The 17,409-nt window shown below is 32.6% G+C and overlaps 1 protein-coding gene and 1 non-coding gene across 2 annotated transcripts; one reads left to right on the top strand and one right to left on the bottom strand.

Annotated features, from left to right (window-relative positions):
- Nucleotides 1-4,361: 4,361 nt before the first annotated feature.
- On the bottom strand, nt 4,362-4,442 carry TRNAL-AAG (transfer RNA leucine (anticodon AAG)). The gene has a single exon. It is a non-coding gene; the product is annotated as a tRNA-Leu (tRNA).
- Nucleotides 4,443-11,472: 7,030 nt separating this feature from the next.
- Nucleotides 11,473-16,936, top strand: LOC132059662 (hydroxymethylglutaryl-CoA synthase-like). Its single transcript, XM_059452358.1, has 12 exons — nt 11,473-11,744; nt 13,416-13,522; nt 14,051-14,183; nt 14,659-14,802; nt 14,950-15,108; nt 15,272-15,345; nt 15,429-15,504; nt 15,599-15,654; nt 15,746-15,833; nt 16,024-16,164; nt 16,260-16,409; nt 16,517-16,936. Exons 1-12 carry the CDS (start codon nt 11,673-11,675, stop codon nt 16,703-16,705), a joined length of 1,389 nt encoding a protein of 462 aa, XP_059308341.1. The 5' UTR covers nt 11,473-11,672; the 3' UTR covers nt 16,706-16,936.
- Nucleotides 16,937-17,409: the final 473 nt, after the last annotated feature.

The following is a 17,409-nucleotide window of genomic DNA, read 5'->3' as shown; positions in this document are numbered from 1 at the left end:
TAATTTTTAAGGCAACTAAAGAAATGAGCTACGAGAGTCTATGAATGGAAAATGTTTTACCTTGTGAATATATTATCTTAATCATTTTCTAGTAGATATGTGCAAATTTGGGTTTAATCGATAAATCAAACCGAAAAAAGTGTTATTGGTTTATTTATATCAGGTTATTGATTTAACTGTTGTAAACAGTTTTGTAATTTATGCTATTGGCCTATCGGTTCAGTTAACGGCCTTTGATTTTCACAACAGTTTAACTGATAATCCAATAAGATCTGTTAAATTAATCAATTATCGTAAAAAGTCTTTGATTCTTTTTGTGAAGACCGTTTTTCCTTCTCAATTCATCAGCTCATAACACCTTTACTTTCTTGATCGATGCATTTAGTAAACATTTCCGAGATACATTTCCAAGAAAAAATATGGTAAGAAATTGAAAAAAGAAAAAATCACTATAAGCCAACTGATTAATTGAAAATCGATAATCAATTTCTTATTGGTTTGATTATCGGTTTAACATGTTTATAGACCAATAACTGATAAATCGAATCGATAACATTCAAAATCAAACCGAACTAAACTAATAAACAACCCTATTTCCTAGTGTTTGGTTTGGTGTAACCAAAACTAAAGTTCCATACCATAATCATACAATGTGAGAGTATAATGTAGCGTGTGCTATTTTTTGAGTATTAAAATTTATAAATAATATCAATATTTGGTTGAATCAAATTATATTGAACAGCAATGACTATGTATAAGTTAATTAACATTATTATTGACCAACAATAACAAATGATTCTTCACAACAATCATGATATTGTAACTTAAAAATAGATTAATCACTTTTTATAACCATTTAAATTGAACTGCTAATTGTGTAAAGAAATGGATCATGGGCCTAACTCAACCCCAAAAGCTAGCCCATGAGGGAGGATGCCGAGAAGTCATATAATGAGACCACCCATCTCATTAACCACCAATGAGGGACTTTTTTTATTCTTCAACACCCCACCTCACGCCTAGGACTGAACATCTGATGCGTGGGCAATTTAATTTGGGGGCCCATATCAGATGAGATGGGTCCTGCTCTGATATCATATAAAGAAATGGATCATGGTGAAATGGATTATGGGTCTAACTCAACCCCAAAAGCTAACTTATGAGGGGAGGATTGCCCAAGTCCATATAAGGAGACCACCCATCTCATTAACCACCGATGAAGGGCTTTTTTCATTCTTCAACAAATTGTGCAAGACTTTTTAATTATATTATCAATGTATATAACTTAAATCGTTTTCAGATAGTACTACTATGTGGTTAAATGAGCAAACTAGGAGCAATTGTATTGGACAAAATGAAATGCCTCGATCCCATTATCCAATTAGTCTTGACCTTCACTCAAAAATTTCTTCGTTTTTTCACGTTTTTACGTAGTCAATAGTCCTATATAGTTTTAGCGGTTTATAAAAAGAAGAGGAACATCTTTACCAGAGCAATCCAATAAATAGGACATTTAACTCTTATTAAAGTCTCATATATTGTTATAGCGGTTTATATAAAAAGGAATATCTTTACCAGAGCAATAACAACAACATCATACCCTGTGGACATTAGTCTAATTTAAGTCTTACTGATTAGTTTATATTAATCTATGTACTCATTTCTTAATTTTAATTTCTTATCTTCTTTTTCTCCTTTTCGCCGGAACTTACTTGTGGGATTATATTAGGTATATTGTTGTTGTATCTTTTTTTTTTTTTTTTTGTATAGATAAATAAGACCATGGACATGGAAATCATTGCATCTATTACATATTAAGGACACTAAGTTTCAATTTAATGTAATTCTTTTAGAAGATTCATTTACGATATATACAATATATAGTTTAACTCGAATACACTGAACGCGTTTGTATTCACAATGTCACGTAAATTGTATTCTCAGGTGGGTAGGATATCATATATTTGTTCATTATTTGAAAATTTATCAATTATGGATAATAATTTTGGAAAATCCAAACCTATAAGGGTAACCGTTTTTTGATGTCCTAACAATAGTATAGTAAATAAATAAAGATTATAAAAACATACTGAGTGTTGAGATGGCCGAGTTGGTCTATGGTGTCAAATTAAGGCTCTGGTCCGAAAAGGCTGCAAAATTACTTACATCCTTGTTCATTTCTTTTATTTGTCTCACCTTTTCAATTTTCTTAACAATCATTTTACCTCCTTCCTTTCTTTATGGTTTATCGATTGATTGTATTTTGTAGGGCATTCGGTTCTTCGGTTCGGCTTTTTCAAAGTTTGATTCGATTTTTCGGTTTTTGATTCTTAGTATATACCGAACATCGAACCGAAGGGGAGGCGAATCCGTGATTTAAAACAAAAGTGTTCTCGGTAAGAAATGTCGGTTATTACTGGGTTCTCAACTAGAACAAAGGTGAAAAGAAAAAGAAAAAGAGAAATTCTCATTGAAAGAGAAAAGCAAATAGCTGATGCAACTGAGTGTAAGAAATCTAAAGAAGAAACCAACAGCTGCTCTCTGCCTCTGTAAATTTTCAGTCCTACGTGAAATTAGGGCAAAACTTTAGGGTGGATCAACCCGGATTTATATCCATAAAATAAATATATAATGACTTAATATATCCATAAAATAAATCTAAAATTAATTTGAAGCGTTACGGGAAACTTCTTCACAATTAAATATTTCAAGAATATCCACATCATCCGTTGCTCGAGAAATACACCACTTTGACCTTCGTTTAAAGAACAAAGAAGGAGAAATTAAGAGAAATTGATCCTTGTGATCGATTCAAAGTGTTGCCCGACTATCGATTCAAAGTGTTGCCCGACTATCTTGGAGATCAAGTGTATTGAGTAAAATGTAAAAGATCCAACCTTACCAATGTGATCGAGACACATGGCATGAAGGATGAGACATCATATGAGTCAACATCACTGCCATCGGGGGAAGATCTATGGTACCGGAAGAAGTCGCAGTCCGGGTGTAACGTTGTACTTCTCGGACTCGGTGGCCTAACAGTCATCCGTTATTACACAATTGGGGTTACAGATTCACTATTATTGCGATTTTATGACCTTCTTTATTGCACATTATTATCATGCCTTTAAGGCTTATTATGAGCAGGGGCGTAACCAATGGAATATGTCCCCCTAGCTCTTAGGATAAATAGAGATGATAATTCTCATTGTAAGGACAAAATATTCAAGCTAATACACACAGCTCTTACTCTCACATTTCTGTACAATTTATATTCTTGCTATTGCTTTACTAAGATCCGGAGTCACGGCTCATCAATAACAAGAGGAGTCTAACCTCGGATAAGCATCTATAATCCAGGCTCTCTCTCTTTCTTTATCTTATTTGCGTCTATTTACAATATTTCAATACTAGCATCTTAATCTTATTGGTTACTCTGATCTACGTGTTCCTGATCACGTATACAAATTCAACTGAACCATTTTATGGGTAAACATACATTACTAGGAGATTTACATCATTCTATGTTACGGAAAACATGTTGTTCCAACCCTCGAATCACGAAGAATAATTGTAAGAGAACGATCAAAGAATAACATAATTGTGCTAACACTGTTTGCTAATAATCTTTTTTCTTCAACAACAAAAAAGCTACAACTTCAACTTTCAAATACTTTTTTTCTTAACTTAATCTTCAAATACTCTTTTTTCAACTTCAACTAAATATTTTCCAAACGTACGCCAACTGAGTGTATATGTTGATTTTGCACATGCATTTAAGTATTTCACATACCAGTTACATCTAAGTTTGCTCTTGAATTAATTTGCATATGTGATCAGTTTGAACAAATCTATCGAATGTAGAGTGTTTATATCCGTTGTCACATTTTTTTCTCTGTCTCTATTATCACTTGTGTGAATTATGATTATTTAAGTAGCTCAGATAATTGGCGATTTTGCACATCTTAATTACTGCATACATGAATAGCAAAACATAGAGAACTATAAAGCAGACAAGTAAAGGCCAAAAGAAACAGGCTTATGATTAAAACATTACTCGGAACGAACTATAATTGATTTGAGTTTGTTAGTCGAACAAATAAAGATTATAGTTCAAAATCAAAGACTTCGTTTCTACAGCGGTTTATTGGTTTATGAGTCTACAACACTTTTAGTTAATACTACAATAATAATGAGTTTATAGACAAATATTTACTAATATTTAGTTGATTTCTATATATGTACCCCGTAGAATTAGTCGAGACATGTTCAAACTCGCATGGACACTACGATTATTAAAAAAAACATCTCCAAAAGAGCACAGTATATGGAAAAAAAGGAAACAAATAAAAAAAAATTTATGTTGAGAGTGGGATTTGAACCCACGCCCTTTCGGACCAGAACCTTAATCTGGCGCCTTAGACCAACTCGGCCATCTCAACACGTGGTGTGTTTTCGTGATCTTTACATCATGACAGACTTTCGCATTATTTCAAAAAAAAAAAATCAATTTGGAGGATTAATTAATAATTATTTTTACCCATTAACAAGCATTACACAAAAATAGAAAGAAAAGAAAACTACATTGTCACAAATAGGAGTTTAGGTCATATCATTTAGGTAAAGCATTTAATACACCAACCTGAAAAGTAGAAAGCTCATAAATTCAACTGATAATTGCTGAATATTTTAGGTGTTGCTCTAAATCTTTAATTGCCCCTTTATCCTTAATCCTTGGAAATTAATGGGTTAAAACTTGATCACATCGGGTACCTACACCAAAGTGATATACATAACATGTATTTGCAAATAACATTATTTTGCTTAATCATGATTAATTGATATGTATTCTTACCTAGTTGATTTATTTAATCATAATAAATTAATAAAAATTTGTGTAAACATCCGATTCAAATAAATTCTTATCGAAATTCAGCCTCTGAATAGAAAACGTTAATGGGGTTTGGACTTAATTTTGGTAGTCTTTAGAATTTTCAAAAAGCTTTCAAAACAAATTAGGGGAAAAAGTAGTGTTGTAGATACTTTTGAAGAAAATAAATTTGGAGAAGATTTGTTAGTTTTCATCAAAATCGTCCTTCTTTCAGTTATCATGTTGAATTATGTGTCGTATTTAATTAAAAAATTAAACTAGTAAAGAAGAGCTTGCTTACCACTAACCATATATATTTTGCATGAACTTTATCACTTAACTATAAACAATTGCTAATATATATTTGTCTGTTAATCATGATAACTCAATATGATTGAGCGCATACGCCAAAAAAATTCTTCATGACTAGGGAGCAGGGGCGGACCTAGCGTATTACGAGAGGGGGCACGTGCCCCCTGTTATTTTGGAAAAAACTTGGTATATATATACCTTGAATATCTATCATATATTTAAAAAGACCCCTTAAGCGTATCTGCTGGAGTGGCTCATGTGGCCTGTCTGCCCTAAGGCCCTTGTTCCTGGCCGCGCATCCCGAGTCCGAACCTGGGTTGCAGGATACATTTTTTTGCATATTTATTTTTAGTTGATAATTGAAAAAAATACAGAAAAACAAGGCGAAAAATGCAGAAAAACAAGGCGTTCTTTGGCAGGTTTCAAACAGGCAACCTATTGCATGAAAAAGGGTGTCCAAACCACCAATTCCCAAAACAAGTTTCAGGCAAATAAATCATTTAATTTGTATTTATAAGCTAGTAAATTGGTTCTATGGGTGCTTTAGTAAAATTTTAAGGCAGTGTTGCGTGACATCTCTTCGACTAACATGCATCTGCCTTTGGTGGTGCTCCCATCGTCTTCAAATCCTGAGTCCGCCTCTATTAGGGAGTACATTATATTTGGGTAGCCAAAGTAAGACTCTTTACACAAATTCGAGTTAATCGAGCCTCAAAATAAATGCTGAACATCGGCTAAACTTAAACAAAATATATAAAAATGAGCAGCATGTCTTTAGTGATTCAGCCGCCGTGGCTTACTTAAAACATGATATTATTATTCCTTAAAATTTAGTATACTTGAGTAACTGCCTCCATCCAATTATTTCTTCTTACTGATGAAAGTCAAGCCGACACATTGGATCAACTATGGCTTGCAATTGTTGCTTTATATTTTATTTCACAATCCCAACGTTGAAATACATTAAGTTGTGAAAAAACAAAACAAATAGAAAAGCTTCAATCCAGAGGTGATTGTAGTTGGGCATATTGCGTGCATTCGTGGAATTAAGTAGTTTTAGCTCAAACTCTCTCTCTCTATATATATATATTAAAAATATTCACTAAATATCTATAAATATTAGACTCGGAACGCAATTACTATTTTATATTCACTTGAAGTCGTTGTAGGAACATATAAACTTCAAATCTTGAATCCGCGTCCGATTGTAGTTAATTTAAATGATTCAATACGAATTCAGTAATTTTAGCTCAAACTAATTGTGTTTTACAAAATTCACTATATAAATTCAAATAACATATTTCAGCCTAGTAAATCAAATGAATCATGATACCATTTCGAACTCGAACCTATAATGTTAGAAATTTTGCGTCCGTCTCTGCTTCAATAGTCATAACTTGGAGCTCTAAAATATTCCTCCTTTTGTCTTTTTATTTAACAAGGGAATTGAATATTTAATTCCATACGGTTGGTGGTTAAAACAATAAATACAAAACTCATAGTCCAAAAGGTTCTAATCCTTGACTATTAAATGGACAATCATTCGACGACTGAATACTCAAAAGTCAAAACTATGAAGAAATTTCATTAACATGAAACTGTCGCTTTTGCTTAATTTTAACATCTTGAAAGTAACACATAACAAATTTTGTAGGATCATCTTCTTCTATTTTAATTGTTAAGGCCGATCTTTACCTACTTTACGATCAATTGATTTTGTAATCCTTTATAAATTTGTTTTAACTTTTTTTTTTTTTTTTTTTTTTACAACAGATTTTTATTTTATACATCAGAAATCTAAAAAATAATACACAAAAGATCTTTCGACATCATTTTATTCTATTTAAATTGTAAAGGGCTATATATATTCATTCATGTCCTCCAATAGAAAGTGTATCCGACAGAGTATTCAAGGGACAAATTAATAGGTGACAATTCGAGTTGAGTTTTTCTTATTCTTATTAATTAACCATGTGAGAAAGTAAAAAGAAAAAGTAAAAAAAGTAGATCAAGGAAAGTACAATCGTTAAAATGGCAACAAATTTGGATAACTTTAACTTTTCTAATGAATTGATCCAAATAAGTATTTGGAAGAGAGTTCATTTGTTGAAGTGCACCAAAAATAGCAGCTCTTTAATTATGCTGGTGGATTTTCCAACAAACTATTGCCTTTGTGATTATCGTCACTTAGTTAATAAAGAGTGTTGTTAATCAGTCTTTTCTAATAAGCCTGAGAAGCAATTAAGTACAATTCATAAGCTGGCAAACAACACATATCCGAATTCGCATTGGCATCTGGACTAATTCGAATAAGCCTCTCATAAAGCCCATTAAAAAAGAAAGCGTTTCTATCAGAAATCAGAATACTTATTCTTGTGAAAATTATTTATAGATACTGCGAAAATGGGGTAACAATAATTTTGTTTGAAACATATAGTATGAACAATTCGCCATGATATCCTTGATCCATGCATAATATCCGGAAAAATGGATACAGACTTTTGACTGCTACTTAGTACAGTGGCAAAATTGATATAATGATAATTTTTGTTTACTGCCTTAAAATCTTGAATTCACTTTGCGGTAATCCTATTACATATAGATATATTAATGCCCCTCCAAAAACGAAAAAATAATTAACCTAAATAAAATAATCAAGTGGAACCAAATTTTCTAATATATTCGTAGCCTCATTCTTCTAATATTTTGTACTATATGATTATTATATTATAGGAGTATTATATACTACCACTAAACCACTGTAGATTTAAGTCGATTTGACAAGAGGAAACGTGAACCAATTGTTCCCTCAAGTAATAGACATATTCAAAACAGAGAACTTACGGGTGATGTTGAAAAAAAGAATTTTTAAGAAAAAGAAATAAAAGATATGACATGTGAGCAAAATCTTCAATATCGATTGCTGAACATAACGTCTGCTCCTTTTAGGAGTAGTACTCTATTATTGACTCTAAAAGATCACAAATATCAAACACTTTAATAAGGACCAACGATCAAACTTCGTAGCCATCATTATTAAAAAAGGGAAAATTTAATCGATGTGGTAAACATTTAAATTTTATTTACATAAGGTAGCTACCGTATTTACGTAACGTAGCTATCAACGTTGATATAGCTTTTTTGTGCGATTTCGACCGATACAAAGATGCGTTGATCGAGCGGGCGAGCCACTTTGGCTGTGGTTTCAACCCATGCTTTTGTCCGAACCATATATTTGTATTAAATTTTTTGTCAAATATGTACAAATTATTAATTAAGAACCCGCATTACTTTAAAGAATTATAACCCCAAACCCACAAGCTTCGGATCCTGGCTCCGCCTCTGGCGTTGATACAGCTGATACCCTCCTGATACAGTCGAACTGATACCCACCTGATACAACTATTTTGTTGATATAGCTGATACCCGCCTAACCCTAATGCAACTCTTCTGCCTGATACAACAGTTGTAGCAACGTTCCATAAATACAATAATTGTATCTACGTTTCGTAATTTCACTCTAAACTATAGCTTTTTACATTATGATACTTTCGAAAAAAAATAGAAAGTGAGCCAAATTTTATAGTTAAACGTCAACATTCGTTTTTAATCTTATATAATACTAATAAATTATCAAAACAATCATACTTAAAAGTAATTTAAAAGCCGTTAAAGTACCAGTCTCACAATCATATTGATGCAAAAGGATTGGTCCTTTACTTATTGATCGTTCGTGAGTCTGAACTAGCTCTCTTGGCACACCTTTTCACTCACTTGCTTGAGTTAGAGTACTCAATCACTCTTTTAGTTTTAGTTTGGAGGATCACTCTTTTGTTATTATTTGTAGGGAGAACAATAATCAAGATGCATATTATCCTATAGAAAGAGGGCAAGCACAGCGATTCGTATTGCGGAAAAAGTTTAGGTAAAATCAGCCAATATAGGCGCAACGCAAGCAAGCGTAACGAATTGTATTGATAAGTCCCAACCTGCCAGTGTGAGGATATCGATGGATAGGGCGGACAAAGCGTGAAGGGATGGATATATCTCTGATCGGTTGAAAGAGTATTTTTCATGTTACCCTTGATGAGTTGTTTTTATAGCCACATAAATATTGTGACATGTATAAAATTACAAGTTTTAAAAATCATATAATCACAAATATTTATGGCTTGTTTAAGATTTACAAGTTTTTATTTATTTTTGCTTAAACTTAGTACCTAATTAAACTACTTCACATAAATTAAAATGAATGGAGTAGCTTTTTCTATGCAGTGTACTTAGTTGATCAAATTTCATCTCAAAAAGTTCTACAAAGACAAAATTAACATAATAAGTGGTTGTAACTTGTAAGTTGTAACACTTCCTCTTTGACTAACTATATGAAGTATGGTCCGGGGGTCAAGTCTGGCTGTCAGCACCATGTTAACATCAATTGAAAAGAAAGAATTTGTAAAATCCCATTTGAACAATAAAAAAAATGAGTAAGGAAAAGCCACAACTTGGTAAAAAGATAAAACTTCAGATTGGTAGTTTACCACTTTGACCATTTTAATTATGCCTATTTCATTGTTTTGTTTTCAATTCTATATTTTTGATAAGTCTTGAAACTTTAGTTAGAAACCAGATCTGTTCTTGCCAAGTCAAGAGTTTGTTAACTTCACTTTTGGTCCTTCAATTATTGATAATTTTAGTTTTGATCCTAGTATTATTTAATGAAGTATATTTAACCTTCAATTGACTTAAATGTGTATTTTATCCCCTTTATTTTAAAAAAATGTGTTATTTAGATTATTTTTAAAACTATATTATCATCAAAGATAGAGTAACAATTAAAAAAAGGTAAAGCAACACATTGATAATTGAATGATTTAGTGCTTAGTGAATTGTGATTAGTTAAATTTGAGAAGATTCACAATCAAAAGAATTAAATGTGCAAATATCAAGTAAGTAAAAGCTAAATGTGCTTAACCAAAAATTAGAAAAACTAAAACCTTGAAGGACTAAAAGTGCTAATTTCCCTAAATAGAAACATTAGATTCCATGAGGAAAAGTTCAATCTTATTGGCAAAATGAAGTTGGGGTCAAGATTGGCTGTCAGTTGATGGCAGACGTGGGATCTTTTTTTTTTTTTAATTATTATTAAATATATCTTGAAAGTGGATTTGACCCTAGTGACAAAAAAACAGATATAGATCTGGTATTTTTCCATGTACCTTTTGAAACTGAAAATTCTCTTTCTTATTTTTTGCAAGTTTAAGTTCAAATTTCAGACCACCTTTAGATTTAATGTTGTATTCCCACCGGATCAAAAAGAGTGTCCACTTAGCATTTTTTTGGGGTAAAAAAGAGTGTCCACTTATCAAATCAAGAATTAACCATATTTTTTCAGATTTGCCCCAATTAAGTGTTATGTGATCAAATCTCAATACATATTTAATTGGGGGCAGTCTAGTCAAATTACCTATTTTTGTCTAGAAATTAGTATTTTCTTAAGGGGTGTGTGTACAAATAACTAAGTAGACACTCTTTTTGATCCGGAGGGAGTAATATGTAATTCTGGCAAGGAAATAGAGTAAACTAATCTAGAGAGACTGTTTTTTTAGAAATATATATGGCATTGAACTAAAATTTTGGCGGTATTTCTCAAAAAAAAAAAAAAAAAAAAAAAAAAGGCTTGGTAAGATCAAAATTTAAATCCTTAAAAGTGAACTATTTTTTCCCGTTCAATAAGTTAAACTAGTAAAAAGGTATTCGTGTTTACATAAAGCATATAATTATTAAATTTATCATGGTGATATGAGAATTTGTAAGAGCATATGTCATGTTCTCCCTTTCTCAATTTATGTCACACTTTTCACTTGTCCGAGATTCAAACTATATGAACTTTAATCAACATTTTAAATTTTTTTTTTTTGTCATATTGAAATGAAAAATTGCAACTTATATTACATTCCATTCAATTTTTTAAAATCTAGATCTAATTTTAAAATATTGAATTGATATAATTCAAATTTAATTTTAAAAGTTACTCAAATTAACATTTGGTAAGTGAAAAATATCATATAAATTGAAACTCATAAAACATTTATTTGATTAGTATAAACCAGGTATTCATAAGTTTTAAACCTTTCAAATTCAAATGTCTACGGAATATTTATTTATTTATTTTCTCCATAAGTCTGCGGCATAGCAAAATGGAAAAATACTCAACTTCGTGGTAACTGGTAAGGCACACGTAAGACAGCAATTGTATAGTAGTATAAATATGCGACTGAAACATGTAAAGCCTCCACACAAATATTTTTCTCTCTGTCTTTGCAAAAGGTTCAAAAACATTACTGTCTATTATTATTGCTGTCTTTGCATCTTTTCTTGAGTCGTGGATCTATTATTACTGTTGTTGTTCTTGTTGTTCTGCAAAACGTTCAAACACTTCAACGAGACTTATTCGATCTGTGATATTTAACAGTAGAAGAAGTAATCAGAAATGGCAGCTCAACCAAAGAACGTTGGAATTCTTGCCGTTGAAATTTACTTCCCTCCTACTTGCCTCACACAGGTACACACTTTGCAAATCAATAAGTAGAGAAACTTGATGATTGATTAGGAGTATATAGTATAATTACTTTGATTACTAAATGATTAATACCGTTAGACCAAGCTTCTAAAAATTACAGCTAATTACCGTGTTTCACTAGTCAGTTTGAAAAACACTTTTAAGCAGCTATTAATATTTGGCCGAAAATTTTAAAAAGTGTTTTATTGTATTTTCTCAGAAAGAAAAACTACTTCCTCCGTCCGAATTTAAGAGTTTTAGTTTGACTGAGCGTGAAGTTTAAGAAATATTGTGGTCTTAAATTAAATCTGTCCCAATTTAAGTTTTCACTTCGAAAACTAAAACTACTTTTCTCAAATAACTCACAGTTTTCATGGCCAAACAGACCCTTAGCCTATTAGGTGCTTTAAATTAGTTGAGGTTATAAGTAGAGAAATTTTGATCATACATATGTGTTAATTACTTTGATTCCTGAATATTAATAGCATATTAGTGCTTTAAATTGGTTGAGGAACAAGGATGAAGGCACGGCGGAGGAAGGAAGGGCCAAGGGGTTCATCATTCGGGTTTTTTCAAATTTTAAAAATTAACCGTTTATACGTGTTAAAATTATTTGTTTGGTATATATATATAGTAGATGTTAACCCGTTTGGTTTGCTATGTTCTTTTTTTATTTTTACCACTTACTGAAAATTTTGGCCTGCTTATTTTCAGACGGAGAGAGATATGACTTTTCTCTCGCACATGGTTAATTGAAACTTTAATTTCTGTCGCTTTCTTAAAGGAATTTTCTTATCTTTTTTGTTTTCCCGAAAACAAAATGGAATAATTTTTTTCATCTGTTTTTGCTAAAGTTTTCATGAGCCGGGAACACTCTATAAATTCTTGTGCTTATTTTTCTTTTTAATCTCTTTTTAATTCAAAATCTTGCTTTCTGTTTTCTTAATTGTTTCAACTTAGAGAGTCATAAAAAGCTCTGCTTAAAAGAGCATAAATTTTAATAGTATTTGTGGAGCTAAATGACGAGCATACACAACAGTATTAGGTACTCCTACTATTTGAGGAGTTAAATGATGTTTCAAACTTCTGACAAATAATTAATTATAAAAAGTTATGTTGTACTCGTCCGAATTAAGGTGGCACACTTTCCTTTTTAGTTTATCTCAGAAAGAATGTCACACACACACAGAGAATATATATATAAATTTTTTTGAGATGATTTACAACTACATAAATATCTCAGACTTCTTCTAGACCATAAATTTTAAAGGTCTTTCTTTTTTAAAAATTCTTTACTTAATGAAACGGTGCCACATGAATTGGAACGGAAGGAGCAATACTTTTAAAGTGACTTCTTACTGTAATATTTTACTTTTATTTCCAAAAACAATAGTGAAATCAATGTCTTTCCTGCTGTAACCCATTATTGTGTCAGGGACTAGCATGTGCACGTGCTCTGTTCTGAGATTATATTTTGCAATCAATCCTCTCAAATCATTTAATTTTATTCTTTTATAAAGTTTCTATACTTTATGTTTCTTTGTTTCAATTTTTTGAGCGTCATAACATTCAAATCTTATCAGATACTCAATAATTTGTATCTTCTGATACAAGTTTAAGGGAATAAAATTCTGATCACATGAAAAAATTTCATTATATTGCAATATTGTATAGGAAGCATTGGAGGCTCATGATGGAGCAAGCAAAGGGAAATACACAATTGGTCTTGGACAAGATTGCATGGGCTTTTGCACTGAGGTGGAAGATGTCATATCAATGAGGTATGCCTCCTTCATCGGAAAATTACATTGCGTAATTTTTTTTTTTTTCGTTTTTAATGTAGTTATACTAAGGGTGTCAAATGGACGAATTGAGCTGAGTTAATAATGAGCGGGTCAAAATGGGTTGAAAGTGTCCAAAAGTTGAGCTGAAATGGGATAAGAAATGAGTCATTATCCAATCCACCCAACTCACACTAAATTTGAATTTCTTTAGTTGTTTTCTTATAATTTGTTTAAGTACCTAATAATGTTTTTTCTTATAATGACTATCTATAATTTGTTTATAATGATCTCATGGATAATTTTGTCATCCTTAAGATATACTATATGTTGAATTTATTGGCTTCTTGCGTGTTTACTTCTTCATATTTTAAATGCACGTTAGCGAAAATTCTGCTTCCGCCATATCCAGTATGTAGTTTGAAGGTGTTGGTAATTGCTTCCGCTAGATGAATGGCAAAATAAATTTATCTTTGTAATTTTCTATCACTATATATATACTCTTCTAATTAAAGTTTTCATGTTCAGTTTGACAGCAGTTACTTCCCTTTTAGAGAAGTATGCTATTGATCCATCTCAAATTGGTCGCCTAGAGGTTGGAAGTGAGACTGTCATTGATAAGAGCAAATCCATCAAGACATTCCTGATGCAAATATTTGAGGTACTGGCTTACAGTTCTATCAAAGTGAAACTTAGATAGCTAGAGATTTACTCACTGCACACTAGCTCAAGATGTTGAATAAGTATATGTCGCAGCCAAGTATTAGGAAATAGATGTGAAATGTTAGATTCACTTATTCTGCCTGATATATATTGTAAAGTTAACTTAGGCCCTGAATTCGCTTGCTCATACGATTCGTTAAAAAAATGAGTTTATTGATTGTTGTACATCAGCCTTAAAAATTATTTGTTGCATCTGTTTTGTTTTTAGTATGATGATGATATGAAATGAGCTTAAATGAAGAAGTGACGATTCATATAGCCGACCTAACTTACTTGGGACTTAGGCGTAGTTGTTGCTGTATCTGTTTTGTTTTTGACTCTCTTGACATTCCACTTCACCAGTAAAGCTTTACATTACGGCTAACAGAAATATTATTCAACAAATACTTATCCTTCTCCTTTATGACAAGCAGAAATGTGGAAATACTGACATTGAAGGAGTCGACTCAACTAATGCATGCTATGGAGGAACTGCTGCATTGTTTAACTGCGTGAATTGGGTCGAGAGCTCTTCATGGGACGGACGCTATGGACTTGTTGTATGCACTGACAGTGCGGTAAGTTCATCACATTCATAGAATTTCTACATCATGTGTTCTGTCTTTAACAATAATAAGTATGCATTGCTATTTGGCACATAATTCGCGATGAACTTGAGGCTCTGCATGAATAACATTGACATATCTGAGAACTTCTTTTGACAGGTCTATGCTGAGGGGGCTGCTCGGCCTACTGGAGGGGCTGCAGCAATTGCTATGCTAGTCGGGCCAGATGCTCCTATTGTATTCGAAAGCAAGATTAGGGCTAGCCATATGGCCCATGTCTATGATTTTTACAAGCCTATCCTCGACAGTGAATATCCAGTAATTTTCTTAAACCCGTGCAATTGTTAATCATCTGTTTGCACAAGAATGCCTCTATCTGTTGCTTACTGGAAAATATTAGAAGAAATATATAGGAAATTGTTTGAGATTGGTACATGAATTTCCATATGTGCGCTATATGACAGTAATTGTTGGTTTGCAGGTTGTTGATGGCAAGCTTTCACAAACTTGTTACCTTATGGCACTTGATTCTTGCTACAAGAGCTTATGCAACAAGTAAGCTGCCCGTTGAGCACATTCTAATATTCAAAAGGACCTGTTTATTATCTTCCTTAATAACCTCTTCATTAACATTCTAGATACGAGAAATTGGAAGGCAAGCAGTTTTCGATTGATGATGCAGCCTATTTTGTTTTCCATTCACCATACAACAAGGTACTTTAAAGATCCAATACCGAATTTTGGTTTCTTTCTTCTATAAAATAAAATGATGATACTGATTACCTGAACATCTTATTTAATCCTGCAGCTCGTACAGAAGAGCACTGCTCGATTGATGTTCAACGACTTTATAAGGAACGCTAGGTGGGTTACAAATATTCCGTATTAAAGGAATCACCTTTTATTTTGTATACGGAATGCAGTTGACTTATCTTCGTTGATTTTGCATTTGCAGTTCCATCGATGAATCTACTAAAGAAAAGCTGGCACCATTTTCTTCCTTAACTGGTGATGAAAGTTATCAAAGTCGTGATCTTGAGAAGGTCCTTACAAAAGCTTTGGTCTTCCTTATTTTCCAAGAAATTTTGTTTTTGTCATTTTCAAACGGCTTCGTGCTGATCTTCCAGTATATGTTTAAAATGTTGAAAATGAAGCATTAAGTAGTTTGAATTGCTCTAACAATTATAAGTTGAGATTGGCACTAACTAATGGAATATAATTGTGCATATACAGACATCCTGGCAAGTGGCAAAACCATTTTATGATGAGAAGGTGAAACCAGCCACATTAGTACCAAAACAAGTTGGGAACATGTATACCGCATCTCTCTATGCTGCTTTCGCATCACTCCTTCACAATAAGCACAGCTCATTGGTAACTACAAGCTACTTCTTTCCCTTTTGGCCCTGTTTCTTGTTAACATATTATCGCGTTTAATCTAACTTTCAAATGATTTTTGTCAAACTCAGGATGGACAGCGGGTAATCTTGTTCTCTTATGGGAGTGGATTGACTGCAACGATGTTCTCATTAAGGCTTCACGAAGGTCAACATCCTTTTAGCTTGTCAAACATCGCAGCTGTGATGAATGTTGAAGAGAAATTGAAGTCGAGGCATGAGGTATGTTCAAATTTTGTTTATAATTTAGTCGTAGAACTTTGAACTCATTACCAATTCTGTAACGGTTGGGTTCCATAACTTTCTTTGACAAACGATCTTTTCTGCAGTTCACTCCCGAAAATTTCATCGAAACAATGAAAATAATGGAGCACAGGTATGGTGGTAAGGATTTTGTGACGAGCAAGGATTGCAGCCTTCTAGCTCCGGGTACCTACTACCTCACAGAAGTCGATTCGAAGTACAGAAGATTTTATGCCAAGAAATGTACTGAGAATGGACTTGCCAATGGTCACTGAAGATAGTCCTAATTAACATGATGTCACTGCCATGAAATTGACTTGTGCTCTTTTAATTATTGTCAGCACATAGAAGAATAATTACTTCATATTTCATACTCTTTTTCCTGATATTTCAATGCTTTTTAGTTTCCAACAAATTCAATATTTCTAGTTCACTTGTTTGAGAGATGATTTGCAAAATCGTCTATGTATTGTAAGTCTATATTTGAATGAAATTCATTGAGCAGATTTTCTGAGCTGTGACTTGGTCAAATGATACGCCTCTGGGAACTATTGAATTGCTAAAAATATTCTGTTTGTCAAAAGTATATCAATCAACTATAGTTTGAGATCGGCTATGTGAATCCAATTCGCTCTATTTAGGTCCACTAGCACATGCATGGGGTAGGAATGTGTCAATGTTCCAACGAATTCATCATTAGAAGGACTCGTGATGTTATTCCTTGTGTGACTGTTAACCTATTGCTACTTTCCTCTTTGGATTTGAGACAAACAATATTTTGTGAAGCCATATGTAGAGTTCACCGGTTTCCCTTTTTAGCCACATTTCAACATATGGTATGAAGAACGTGGCGATCAAGAAAGTCGCGGGCTTTGTAGTACCTGACATGCAACAGATTCTCACTTGCCAACTGGAGGGTGCAACATTGGAAGCTACTAGAGTTACTTGTTGTTGTAGGTCAACTTAACACGACAACATA

This window comes from Lycium ferocissimum, chromosome 1 (assembly GCF_029784015.1).
Source record: "Lycium ferocissimum isolate CSIRO_LF1 chromosome 1, AGI_CSIRO_Lferr_CH_V1, whole genome shotgun sequence".
Lineage (NCBI taxonomy): Eukaryota > Viridiplantae > Streptophyta > Magnoliopsida > Solanales > Solanaceae > Lycium > Lycium ferocissimum.
This window is presented reverse-complemented; position numbering and strand designations above follow the sequence as displayed.

What these genes read in the sequence shown, in the direction of transcription:
- LOC132059662 (XM_059452358.1), top strand. Translation starts at nt 11,673, where the DNA reads ATGGCAGCTCAACCAAAGAACGTTGGAATTCTTGCCGTTGAAATTTAC. An exon ending in TACAAGAGCTTATGCAACAA is followed by an intron (nt 15,346 to 15,428) that starts GTAAGCTGCCCG and finishes TTAACATTCTAG; the next exon opens with ATACGAGAAATTGGAAGGCA. An exon ending in ACAATAAGCACAGCTCATTG is followed by an intron (nt 16,165 to 16,259) that starts GTAACTACAAGC and finishes TGTCAAACTCAG; the next exon opens with GATGGACAGCGGGTAATCTT.